The sequence below is a fragment of the Pongo abelii genome, chromosome X (genome assembly GCF_028885655.2).
Source record: "Pongo abelii isolate AG06213 chromosome X, NHGRI_mPonAbe1-v2.0_pri, whole genome shotgun sequence".
Taxonomy (NCBI): domain Eukaryota; kingdom Metazoa; phylum Chordata; class Mammalia; order Primates; family Hominidae; genus Pongo; species Pongo abelii.
Window position 1 is genome coordinate 49,326,812 of NC_072008.2, and position 13,364 is coordinate 49,340,175.

General features: G+C 53.4%; 2 protein-coding genes across 2 annotated transcripts; one reads left to right on the plus strand and one right to left on the minus strand.

The window, feature by feature from the left end:
- The first annotated feature begins 3,204 nt into the window (after nucleotides 1-3,204).
- ERAS (ES cell expressed Ras) lies at nucleotides 3,205-4,726 on the plus strand. The gene has a single exon (XM_003779630.4). It carries the CDS (start codon nucleotides 3,710-3,712, stop codon nucleotides 4,409-4,411), a length of 702 nt encoding a protein of 233 aa, XP_003779678.1. The 5' UTR covers nucleotides 3,205-3,709; the 3' UTR covers nucleotides 4,412-4,726.
- A 954-nt stretch (nucleotides 4,727-5,680) lies between these two features.
- On the minus strand, nucleotides 5,681-10,186 carry PCSK1N (proprotein convertase subtilisin/kexin type 1 inhibitor). The gene is made up of 3 exons (XM_002831610.5): nucleotides 9,959-10,186; nucleotides 6,452-6,924; nucleotides 5,681-6,040 (listed from the first exon to the last, which is right to left on the minus strand). The coding sequence occupies exons 1-3, from the start codon at nucleotides 10,070-10,072 to the stop codon at nucleotides 5,845-5,847; spliced, it is 783 nt and encodes a 260-aa protein (XP_002831656.1). The 5' UTR covers nucleotides 10,073-10,186; the 3' UTR covers nucleotides 5,681-5,844.
- Nucleotides 10,187-13,364: the final 3,178 nt, after the last annotated feature.

Consider the following 13,364-nt stretch of genomic DNA (forward strand, 5'->3'; position numbering starts at 1 on the left):
AGAGTTGAATTTCTCCCACGTGGTGAGAATTACTTTGGCAGCTCAAGGGAGTTGTGTCTGAGGTTTCCAGGACTTTTCTTCATGGCCACCTTATGATCCCGAGCTGACCACCACAGCCTTACTGAGTCAAGAAGAGGAGGGATGGGGAAGGGCCGGGGCTGCCCCGTTCTTGTTGTTTTGTTTTTTGAGATGGAGTCTTGCTCTTGTCACCCAGGCTGGAGTGCAGTGGCACGATCTCGGCTCACTGCAGCCTCCGCCTCCCAGGTTCAAGTGATTCTCCTTCCTCAGCCTCCTGAGTAGCTGGGATTACAGGTGCCTGCCACCACACCTGGCTAATTTTTGTATTTTTAGTAGAGATGGGGTTTTGCCATTTTGGGCAGGCTGGTCTCAAACTCCTGACCTGGTGATCCGCTGGCCTTGGCCTCCCAAAGTGCTGGGATTACGGGTGTGAGCCACCGCTCCCGGGCCAGGGGCTGCCCTGTTTTAAGAGCCCTCTGGATGCCCCACCTCTGCTGCCCTCTCATTGATCAGGACTGTGCATGTGGTTGCTATAGCTGCAAGGGAGCCTGGGAAATGTGTAGCTTGACAGGCAACTGCCTTCAATCAGGGTCTTTCTTCCCTGACAGAATGACCCCTCCTCTGTCACTCTCTTTTCTCCAGAGCTACCAAAAAACCGAGTTGAGGCAGCACAGGCTCTGTGGCCTGAAAGAGCTTCCCACAAAACAGTTCCCAAAGTCAGGCCATCCTGGTCAAAATCTGACCCGCAACTCCCCCCCACACACACACACACCACCAACAGGAAAGCAAGGGAGAGGCGCCGCAGGGGACACATGGGGAGGTTTGGCCGCCGTCCGTGCACCCCTAGAGGCCGCTGTGGCACCCACGTGCCTGTGCGCAAGCCGCCTGGGGGGACACGACCCCTTGCTCCCCCGGGGCAATGGCAGGGGCAGGGGCAGGGGCGGGGCAGGGGCAAGGGCGCGGCGCAGGGGGGTGGGCGGCCTGAGGAGCCGAGGGAGGGCGGCTGCGCATGTCCACTCCCCCACCCGCCGCCGGGGTGCCCCGGGGAGCAGCGTCGCCCCCCGCCAGGTCTGTCAGAGCGTCCCAGTGCGCCCGCCTCCCCACGGACACAGGTGAGCGAGGCGCCGGTGCCCCTGGCCCTGCCAAGCCTGGGGGTATCCCCGCGCCGGCTTTGGGGGACCCTCCCCCAAGCGCCAAGCCTTCTCCCGGGCGAGCGGCCCCTCACTCGGCCGGCCGGGAGGGGTGTCGGCGCTTGGCTGGAAGCGGGGCCGCCTCACCCGGAGTCGGGATGGGTCTTGACAGGATGCCTGGGCGACGCTGCTCACACCGAGCCCGAAGTGGAGTCCTGGTTTCGGGGACCCCTCCGCACTCCGAGCTTTGCACCTCACCCGGCCTCGTCCGGGAAAGCGCGACCTGGCGAGGCCGCCCTGACCCCAGGTCCCGGCCCCTTAGCGCGCCAGCCTCGGTGAGCTGGGCGAAGCCCCCCAAACTGGTCCCGGCGGCTCTGAGCGCGCGGCCACGGGGACCCGCCAGGAGCCCAGGGGACCCCACGGGGGCTCCGCGCCACTTGAGAGGACCGAGCCCCCCATCCCCGGCGCATCCCGCGGGCTAAGACCCCGGGCCAGTGCCCTCGGCACGTGCCTCTGAGCCTCGGGCTACTCCCGGGAGCGGAGCCGTGGGGACCAGGGCCGCGGCCTCCCTGCGAGTCGCGGGGACTGGGCGAGTGTGGCCCCGTCCCGCCAGGCACCTGGGGTGGAAGCTGCGCTCCGCCACTCGGCCAGGCCCCGGGCTTTCCTTCCTCACCGTCGGCGCCCCCAGACTCCAGCCGCTCCGACCCCGACTTAAGAGGCAGCCTCGACCCCGCCTCTGCCTTCTGACCCATCCCTAAAGATGGCCGGGCACCCCTACAGGACCCCCAGAAGCCGACCTCTCCCTCCACGTGCGCCGCCGCCTCGCCCCTCCCCGCAGTCCTCCAGGTCTTCTTCCTGTCCCCAACCGTCGGGGACCCCCAAGCTCCGTCCTCTGCTTCCTACTGTCTTCATCCCGCCCCCGCTCCTTCTGGGCCAACGCAACCAGTGACTATTCCCAGGGATCCCTCAGAGCTGAGGACGCCGCGGCCGCATCCCCATTTGGGACCTTGCCCGGATCTCCAACTCCACCAAACCTCGAAGCCACCATCCGCCCCCAAACTGCCGCTGCGCCAGGCTTTCGGAGGGGAGTCGTGGCAACAGCCATTAGGATGCACTAAGCAGGGCACTTCCTGAGCCCAAGGACACCGAGGGGCATTCACTGAGTGAATGGGGATGTGCTGCTAATAACTAACACTAATTGACCACCTGCCGTGTGCCCATCCTCTTCGAACATGCAACTTCCTTGTTCCTTATCTTGTTACTGTCTCTTTCTCTCTGCCAGAATCTAATCCTCACAAGGGCAGGGACTGGGGTCTGTTTTGTTAACTGCCATATCACAATACCTGGCACGAAGGAAAATTCTTGAATTAATGAATGGAGATTAAATTATAATTTAAAAGCCTGGCATGAACTGCGCACCTTCTGCATGCTTATCACCCGCTACTGACATATAGTTCACTTTTTTTTTTTTTTTTTTTTGAGATGGAGTTTTGCTCTTGTCTCCCAGGCTGGAGTGCAAGTGGCGAGATCTCTGCTCACTGCAACCTCCGCCTCCCGGGTTCAAGCGATTCTTCTGCCTCCGCCTCCCGAGTAGCTGGGATTACAGGCGTCCGCCACCACGCCTGGCTAAATTTTTGTGTTTTTAGTAGAGACGGGGTTTCGCAATGTTGGGCAGGCTGGTCTCGAACTCCTGAACTCAGGTGATCCACCCGACTCGGCCTCCCAAAGTGCTGGGATTACAGGCGTGAGCCATTGTGCCCAGCCCACTTTTTTACCTAGTTTGTTGTCTCTCACCCCGACCAGAATATAACCTTCATGAGGGCTACAGTTTGTTGTCTATTTATTGCCCACCTCCATGTCCTTGCCACACAGTAGGTTCCCAATAAATGTATATTGAATAATTAATAAATAAAGACTACATTCTAATGATAATGGCTAACAGACCACGTGATTTACATATTTATTTGGTTTATTGTATTATCTGCCTCTGCCTTTTAGAACATAAACCTTCTGGGAGTGGGAATGTTGAGTCCCTACTGTCTGGCAGGCACTGTGCTGGGCTGGGGTTCAATGGTGACCAAAACCGGCAAAATCCTGCCCTCCCTCCGTCATGGGGAGGAACTGCTAATGGGCATGGGGATTCTTTTCCGGGTGAGAAAAATGTTCTAAAACTTAGTTATGGTGATAGTTGCACAACTTCGTGAATATGCTATAACCCGTTAAATTGGACACTAGCTGGCTGCACTTGATAGGATGTAAATTACATCTCAATAAAGATGTTTGGGAAATCCAGCCTTCACAGTTGTTGATTCGTGTGAAGAGGGAAGGAGAGATGGGGGGACGTGGGACAGGGATAAAACAACATAAATCATATATATATAGCATGCAAATTGGAAGGTGATCAGCACACAATAGGCATTCAATAAATGTTGAAATGACACCCCACTGTCTCCTTGCCCTCAAATGGTCTCCCCTAACTTATTCCCTGTTGTCTTGCTTCTTCTCTTCCCACTTGCAGAGCCTGCTGCCCACGTCTCTTCCCTGAGCTGTCTGCTGGGGTCATGGAGCTGCCAACAAAGCCTGGCACCTTCGACCTGGGCCTGGCCACATGGAGCCCTTCCTTCCAGGGGGAAACCCACCGGGCTCAGGCACGCCGCAGGGATGTTGGCAGGCAGCTGCCTGAGTACAAGGCTGTGGTGGTGGGCGCCAGTGGCGTTGGCAAGAGTGCGCTGACCATCCAGCTGAACCACCAGTGCTTCGTGGAGGACCACGACCCCACCATCCAGGATTCCTACTGGAAGGAGTTGACCCTGGACAGTGGGGACTGCATTCTGAATGTGCTGGACACAGCAGGGCAGGCCATCCATAGGGCCCTGCGTGACCAGTGCCTGGCTGTCTGTGATGGTGTGCTGGGCGTCTTCGCTCTCGATGACCCCTCGTCTCTGATCCAGCTACAGCAGATATGGGCCACCTGGGGCCCTCACCCCGCCCAGCCCCTTGTCCTCGTGGGCAACAAGTGTGACCTTGTGACCACAGCTGGAGATGCTCATGCCGCTGCTGCAGCCCTCGCACACAGCTGGGGGGCCCACTTCGTGGAGACCTCGGCCAAAACACGGCAAGGCGTGGAGGAGGCCTTTTCCCTGCTGGTCCATGAGATCCAGAGGGTCCAGGAGGCCATGGCGAAGGAGCCCATGGCAAGGTCCTGTAGGGAGAAGACCCGGCACCAGAAGGCCACCTGCCACTGTGGCTGCTCTGTGGCCTGAAGGTCTTGGCCAAGAAATGTAGACCTTCCCCCACGCCAGGGTGATTGTTCATTTGACATGAGACCCCTGAGGCAACTAGCTTTGAGGGACACATCCGGTATACTAGGGAAAGATGGACACCTCTCTTGTTTTCACTTGGTGAGGGGCTTTTTGGTAACATGGGAGTGCCTAATGTTGCTTTTGTTATGTCAAGTTGAGAGATTTTGTGCAAAATTAAATAAATGGTGTTTTGGGTTTCAAAGCTGCCTCTGTGCCGAGTGTTATGTGGGTGGGAGTGAGACTGGGTAGAATGTTACTTGAGTTGTGAGAATTCTTTCATTCAAGAAATTCAGGGAGAGCCCACTGTGTGCCAGGCTCCACTTTAGATATAAGGGAGGTAGAGGCAAACAAGACACTTAAAAATCCTTGCCCTTATAGATATGGCATCAGGCTAGACAGTGATAAAGGCTACGTGTTAAAGGCAGGTGAAGGAATAGGGTGACAGGTCCAGGAAAGCCTTCCTGAGAGTAAGTGACATCTGGACAAAAACTTGAAGATATCCAGAGGCAGAGGGACTAGCCAGTGCAAAGACCATGGCCACAAATCAGCTGCCACCACAGCAACCCTCAGTATCTCCAGGGCCTGGAGCAAGAGTACAGGTAGGCCTCTACACTACATAACTAAATATGTAAACATTCAGACATTACAAATCAAGCTTTACAAAGTAAACCAAATACACCCTATCCTACTTTGGCAAATACACTTTATTAGTGACCTGGATACCCAGGCTCCAATTTCTCAGCCTTCTCAGAGTTCCCTGCCAGAACGTGCCTGTCTGCCAAAGAGTGCGCCTGTATTGGGGCCTCCCGACCCTCAGTGCCTTCTCCCTTTTTCTCCGCCCTCTCCCTTTCTCTCCCCCGCATCAGGAGGTGTTCATGTGTGCCTGTGACATCCCAGCCAGCACCTCAAGCTCTACTCACATGCCCCACAAAGCCACCCCTTGGCCCTCAGGAGGATGGTCCCTTGGAAAATGATGGTGCAGGCCCTGAAAGTGGCCTCAAAGCCTGGGATCCCCATACCCAAGTGAGGCCTAAAAGGGGGACACAAGATCCGCGATTGTCTATGTGGATGTCTTCCCCTCCACCCCTAGGAGAGACATAGACCGAGCAGGTGATTGCTCTAAAGTGCAGGACCCAGGGTAGGGTCTCCTCTCTCCTGGTCTAAGGGCAACCACCACCGCGGCGAACCACCAGCCCCTAGAAACTGCCACTCACACAGACAAGCACAGAGCTGCTTCAGATCATGTTTATTGTGGGGCCGGGGGTAGGGATCCTCAGGTGGGAGGGCTGGCTGGCCGGGGTAAGTTGCTTTGGACGTGCTGGCGGGGAGCAGTCCTGCTGGCGGGATGGCGGGGGCATTTCTGGGTCCCAGGGTGCACGGGATCCGGGCTGTGCTCAGGGTGGCAAGAGGCGGCGTGCAGTCACCTGGGGCGCCGGGGTCTCTAGGCGTTTCACACGCAGCAGCGCCCCCAGCACGCCCTCAGGGGGCAGCTCAGAGCCCACATCCTGGTCGGCGGCACGGCGGAGGCGGCGCGGGGCTGCCACCCCCTCGGAGTCCGCGCTTCCCGCAAGAATCCGTCCCAGCAAGTACCTGCAGGGCCGAGTGCAATGCAGTGAGGCGGTGTCCGCGGTGGGGCGTTCCCCGGCCCCACGCTCGGGGCCTAGAACGCAGGATCCACAACCACATACTGCCTGGGGACACGGTTCCCTCCCCGAGCAGGCGTCCTCAGCCCATTGCTTTCAGGAGACAGCCGTCCTCGCCTTTCATCCCAGAAACTGTGGCTTCCCCGCCTCCCTCTCCCCAGGACCTGGGGTCCACTTCCCTCACTGAGTCCTCAGCCAGGCATCCTTGCTCCGACTCCCTGGATCCAGGACCTCACTCCCTCTTAGGGCCCCAGGACTTAGGGGTTCGCACTCCACGGGGGAAGCAGGCTTCCCAGTTCCTCGCCCTCGTCCTCCCCGGACGCAGGCGCCCGACCCCTCCCCACCCCCTGCCGGGCACCTCAGCAGCTCGGGGTCCACGTCGGGTGTCTCGTCGCCTGCCTCCTCGGCATCCGGGCCCGCGGGGCCGTCGTCGTAGACCGGGGGCCGGGGTCGGAGCGCCGCGGCGGGGACGGGCGCGGGGACAAGCTGGGCTGCGAGGGCGGCAGGGTCAAGGCGGGCGCGGAGCAGAGCGCGAGCGAGCTGCGCTGCAGGCGCGTCGGGGTCGTCGTCCAGGCCCAGAGCCGGATCAGAGTTGCGGGGGGCGCCCCAGACGCGCAGCAGCTGCGCCAGGACGCGCGCCTGCTGATCCTCAGCCTCCTGCGCCTCGGCCCGCGCCCGCTCCTGACGTTCGGCCTCCAGCAGATGCGCCAGCGCCCGCGCCAGCTCCTGCACCGCCCCCGCCGCCTCACCTCGGGGCACTGACCGCCGGAAGCGGCGGGGAGCGCCAGTCTCAGCCAAGGGCGGTGACGCTGCGCTTAGGCCGCGGGGCTCCTGCGGGAAAATGAGGTGGGGAAAAGAGTTTGTCAGCGTCCGTCGAGACAGGGACCCCCAGCCCGGGAAGCTCCGTGGGCCTCAAACATCCCAGATGCCACCAAAAGCACCGTGACCATCCAAATATACCCGGACACCCTTAAGGCCACTGGAAACCACCAAATATCTCCAGACACACTTAAGACCACCAAAGATCCCCAGACACCCCCCACCCCCACCCCACAGCGCGCCAGTGATCCCTTGATGACTCTCATAATTCCTCCCTCCCCACCCCCACTCCTGGAGACCGAGTTTCTTCATAAGAGTAGTGATGGTAGATATGACAGTTATAGATTTTTCCATATTTAATATTGTGGACAATAGGAACTATATGAATAAACTTGTTCATATATCATTTGGCATGTGTACAAGTTCATCTGTAGAATAAATTACCCAATGACAAATTTTCAGTTCAAGCAGTTTTGAAACAATTTCCACAAGTTTAAAGAAATAAAAGAGGGTACCAATAATCTGAGCAAGGAATAAAAGATCATAAAAATGACTGTGAAGGTCTGGAAAAGAAACATACAGGCCACATATAAATATGTTTAAAAGGAGTGATGCCTGCAACACAAATAGTCAATGAAAGAGTAGTACACAGAAGATACAGAGAATTCCTAAAAAGTAGTAAGAGAAAAACAAACTCATACAGAAATAGAAAAAATACATGATCACTTATTTCACAAAAATGATTACTAAACATATGAAAAATTGGGCCAGGTGTAGTGGTTCATGCCTGTAATCCCAGCACTTTGGGAGGCCAAGGCAGGAAGATCGCTTGAGGCCAGGAGTTTGAGACCAGCCTGGTCAACATAGCAAGACCCTGTCTCTACAAAAAATAAAACCAAAAAAAAATAGGCGGAGCACAAGCCCATAGTCCCAGCTACTTGGGAAGATGAGGTGGGAGGATCACCGAGTCCAGAAGCTCAAGGTTGCAGTGAGCCCAGATCGCACCACTGCACTCCAGCGTGCATGACAGAGGAAGACCCTGTCTCTAACAAACATAAAATAAAATTAAAAACCTCATTAGTAATCAGGGGAAAGCAAATTAAAATGCCAGGGAGATACTATGCATAATATAACCAAAAGATTGACCCAAATCAAAAAGTCTGATAATATGAAGTGTTGATATGAATGCAGAAAAATGGGAACTCTCATACTATGCTGGTGAGAATTAAACTGGCAAAGTAATTTTGCAGAGCAGTTTGACAATATCTAAAAAGATGCACATATCCTATGACCCACTCCTGGGATGTCACGTCCCAGAGTAGCTTTGGCACATATGCTACTGGTCACAAGTTCGTGAAAGATGACGGCAGCACTGTTTGTAATAGCATAAAAGGGTGGGGGAGAAAGAAAAGCCTGGAAACAATCCAATGTCCACTGACAAATTGAGAATACATATATAAATCATGATGTCCTCATAGGATATAATATTATGCAGCAATAAAAATAAATGAATTACAGCCACCTGCATCAACTTGGATGAATCTCACGACCAGAGTAGAGCCAAGGGAAAAAAAAAGTCAAGTTCCAGAATTTCACTGCAGACTTCCTGAGACTACTAGACACCCTGAGGACTTCCTAGTGACCCCTAGTGACTACGAGGAACCAGTCACCCAGTATGATTCCATTTTAATGATGTTCAAAAGCAGGAAAAACTAAACAATGGATTTTTTTGAGAGCTACACATATGTGATAAGCTACAAACAAAAGTAAGGGATCAATGGACAGAAAATACAGAATAAGGACTGTGGGGGAACAGGGGCTGCCATGGAGAGGGGCACACAGGGGCTTCTAACTCTTGGTCAGGCTCTATTTATTCAGCTGAGTGACTGCTACACGAGGGAGTTATTTTGTCATCATTCTTTACATTGTACATATATATTAAACACATTGTTACACGGATATAAGGTAATAGTTTTTTTTAATTCCCATCTTTGTTGCAGACAGTATTGAAGAGCTAGAGGAGGATGCCTCTCCAAATGCCCTTGCTTGGCGCCCACCACTCCTCAGTCACCCCGGGATATCACACTCACCAGCAATCACAGCCTCACACACACTCATGAGGACCGACAGTCCTGGAGATATCACATATACAGCCCAACACTGCCACAGCCACATGAAGGACCTGCACACGTTCACATCCGCAGCTGCTCCCGCAGTTACAATCGCCAAGCCATCCAGGTGCAAGGACATGCACCATCCTTAAAGACACAATGCAGCAGAGAGACATCATGGCTCCTCTCCTCAGGATGACACAGCTCCACAAAGAAACAGAGAGAAACAGTCTCAGGAACACGCAAACGAAATCCCAGGCACTTGGTCCAACAGAACCACTATGGAATGTGCACACGGAGATGCGAAGACCACTCCCTCTCAAACACAAACGAAATCACACACACACACACAACGCACACACACACACACACAGACACGCCCATAGGCCATGCCAACACACATAATAAGGATTCACAAATATACACACGGTGTCACTGAGAAAACAATCGGACCCACAAAAGAATCGCGCAAAGAAGTATCCCGGTCTCACACACACTACACACCCAGACGCACCACGGCACCTTTGTAGGACACTTGGAAGCGCTCAAAGAACACACACTTTCAAGGACACGACACCTCCACACCGCTGTCCTCACATTACACGCACACACACCGATGCGCGCGCGCCCTTTCTTAAAGCGCCTTAGTGCCGTGGACAGCGTCACAGGCACCGGGCACGGAGAGGTGGGCAGGGCACGGTTACCGGCGGCGCCCTGGACAACGCCACCCGCACAGGCAGAGACCGAGTCAGGTCTCAGGTGTGCCGGCGTGGCCTGGGCGCGGACCTGCGGCCGGAGCCCGGGCCACCCTCGTCGATCTCTCCGCACGTCCCGGGAGCCGGCTCGGGCGAGGGTGAGGCGGCGCAGCCCCAACCCCAACCCTCGCCGGTGGCATCCTCCCCCAACCCCCACCCCGCGCCGGACTGGGGTCGCACCTTTACCGGCCGCGCGCAGAGCGCGGGGGGCGGCCGAAACAGGCCGAGCAGCAGCAGCACCAAAAGGCCGACGCCCCCGGCCCGCGGCCCCCAGAGCAGCGGCGACCCCGCCATGCTGCCCCAGCTAGCCGGGCTCCGGACGGGCGAACTGGCTGGCAAGTGCGCAGTGCCGGGGCGAGCTGGCGAGGCTGCGGCGCTCTGCGGCTGCGCACGCCCGGAACCAGGCCCCCCCCCGCCCCCCCCACCCACCCGACGCAGGCGCAGCCTAGGGGAGCTGGCAGCCCCACCAGACCTCCCGTCGCCATGGAGATGCCCAAAGGGCAAGGTGGAGAGCTGGCGGTTGCCATGGCAGTCGGAGGGCAGTTGCTGGGGCAACCGACCTTACTGTTACCTTAGTAGACAGGAAAACAGGCAAGAAAAATTGACTCAGTGGAGTGGAATAGGGGTCTGGTCCTCATCTCTCTTCCTTGGGGAGGAGATGGACTTTAGTTTGTTCATTAGATAAATAGTTAATGGATCACCCGCAGTGGGCCCGGCCCGCGCCAGGGAGATGGGTTCAATCTAGGTGATGTGACCATGGACAGCTCAGTTGGCTATTCTAAGGCTCAGGCTCTCAGCGGCGTAAAGGGGTTACTACTGACAGCCTCCCTCAAAGTGACCTTGGAGGTTTAGAATGACATTCAGTAGGAGCTCAATAAATGCTCCTTTCCATCCTCTCCTTGTCTCTTTGTCTTTTTTTTTCTGACAGGGTTTCGCTGTGTCCCCCAGGCTGGAGGGCAGTGGCCGGATCTCAGCTCACTGCAATTTCCACCTCCAGGGTTCAAGCAATTCTCATGCCTCAGCCTGCCAAGTAGCTGGGACTACAGGTGCCCACCACCATGCCTGGCTAATTTTTGTATTTTTGTAGAGATGGAGTTTCGTCATGTTGCCAGGTTGGTCTCCAACTTCTGAGCTCAAGCAATCGGCCCTCCTCGGCCTCCCAAAGTGCTGGGATTACAGGCGTTGAGCCACCATGCCTGGCCCCGGCCCAATACTTTCATGTCTCCATGGCTCTCTGTGTTTATCTTTCGCCCTTATGTGCCCACAGCTCTCTCTGTGTCTTCCTCTCCCCATATGTCTCTCCTTGTCTATGACTTTCTCTCCTTTCATCTCTCCAACCGCTGTCTTGTCTCTGTCTTTATTTTACTGTCTATATCTACTTGTTTTCCATAGATAGATACATACATACATAGATACATATATGCATAGACTTTACCCATATATTGTTCCAGAAATAAGTTCAAGCCACTAAAATGACATATCAAAGGAAACAAGATCTTGAAAAAAATGTATGTGTATCCATAGGGGGAAAAATGTTGGGGAGGGAATGTTAACAATGGTTATCTCTGGGGAGGTAACTAATGGTTTGTTACTTTCTCCTTTATACTTTTCTGTAAAAAAAAAATTACAATAGGCCAGGCGCAGTGGCTCATGCTTGTAATCCCAGCACTTTGGGAGGCCGAAGCGGGTGTATCACCTGAGGTCAGGAGTTTGAGACCAGCCTGGCCAACATGGTGAAACCCCATCTCTACCGAAAATACAAAAATTAGCAGGGCATGGTGACACGCGCCTGTAATTCCCAGCTACTCAGGAGGCTGAGGAGGAGGAGAATTGCTTGAACCTGGGAGGCAGAGGTTGCAGTGAGCCGAGATAGTGCCACTGCATTCCAGCCTGGGCGACAGAGCAAGACTCCGTCTCAAAAACAAAAAAAGATCATCTGAATAAATGAAGACACAATACATGTTCTTGGATGAGGCAATTTCATTTTATAAAGATGTCAAGTCTATCCAAACTAATATATAATTTCTATGTAATTTCAATTTAAACCCCAGCTGAATATTTTAAAGAAAATCAATTAAATGTACTTTTTATTTTGTTTTATTTTTAATCCTACTCCTTCTGTAATAAAATGTGTAATAAAATTTGTTTTGGTTTGTTTGTTTATTTGTTTTTTGAGACAGGGTCTCACTCTGTCACCCAGGCTGGAATGTAGTGGCAAAATCACGGCTCACTGCAACCTCCACTTCCCAGGCTCAAGCAATCCTCCCACCTCAGCCTTCTGACTTGCTGGGACTACAGGTGTTCCCCACCATGCCCAGCTAATTTTTGCATTTTTTTGTAGAGACGGGTTTCACCATGTTGCCCAGGCTGCTCTTGAACTCCTGGGTTCAAGTGATCCACCCACCTTGGCCTCTCAAAGTGCTGGGATTACAGGCATGAGCCACCACACCTGGTCATATTTTTAAATATATGTAAGAGTCCATGCAAAAATTTGTACACAAATGTTCAAAGCAGCATTATTTATAATAGCAAAAAGTGGAAACAACCCAAATGTTCATCAATAGATGAACAGATAAGTAAAATGAGGTTTCTCCATATCGTTGAATATTATTCAGTCATAAAAAGGAATGAAGTGAGGCCGGGTGTGGTGCTGTAATCCCAGCACTTTGGGAGGCCGAGGCAGGTGGATTACTTGAGGCCAGAAGTTCGACACCAGCCTAGCCAACATGGCGAAACTCCATCTCTACTAAAAATATAAAAATTAGCGGGGCATGGTGGTGCATGTCTGTAATCTCAGCTACTCAGGAGGCTGAGGCAGGAGAATCGCTCAAACCTGGGAGGCATAGGTTGCAGTGAGCAGAGATCGCACCACTGCACTCCTGAGCAACAGGGAGAGACTCCGTCTCAAAAAAAAAATCTCATGTACCTCATAAATATACACACCATGTACTTATAAAAATTAAAGATTAAGGGGCCGGGCATGGTGGCTCAGGCCTGTAATCCCACCACTTTGGGAGGCTGAAGCAGGTGGATGACAAGGTCAAGAGATCCAGACTATCCTGGCCAACATGGTGAAACCTCGTCTCTACTGAAAATACAAAAATTAGCTGGCATGGCAGCAGGCGCCTGTAATCCCCAGCTACTCCGGAGGCTGAGGCAGGAGAATCGCTTGAGCCCGGGGGCCGGAGGTTGCAGTTAGCCGAGATCGCGCCACTGCACTCCAGCCGGGCGACAGAGCAAGACTCTGTCTCAAAAAAAAGAATTAAAGATTAAAAACATTTGATATGCATGGTTGATTATCCTAGGTAAAAAGAATTACAAATAAATACAAATATGTATACATGAAAATGGATATGAGTTTTATTTGTTTATTGAAAAGTTACAGGGATGAGGACAAGACAGACTAAAAAATTAAGAAATAAAAATAAAAAGTTATTATAGCTTATTAATGGTAATATTATAATTAATACATACATAATTTTATTTATCATACTAAGTTAATTGTATTTTGAAACTGTGGAAAATTTTTTAATTTATTGACTATGTGTAGATTGACTGACTTCGAGACAGAGTCCTGCTTTGTCAC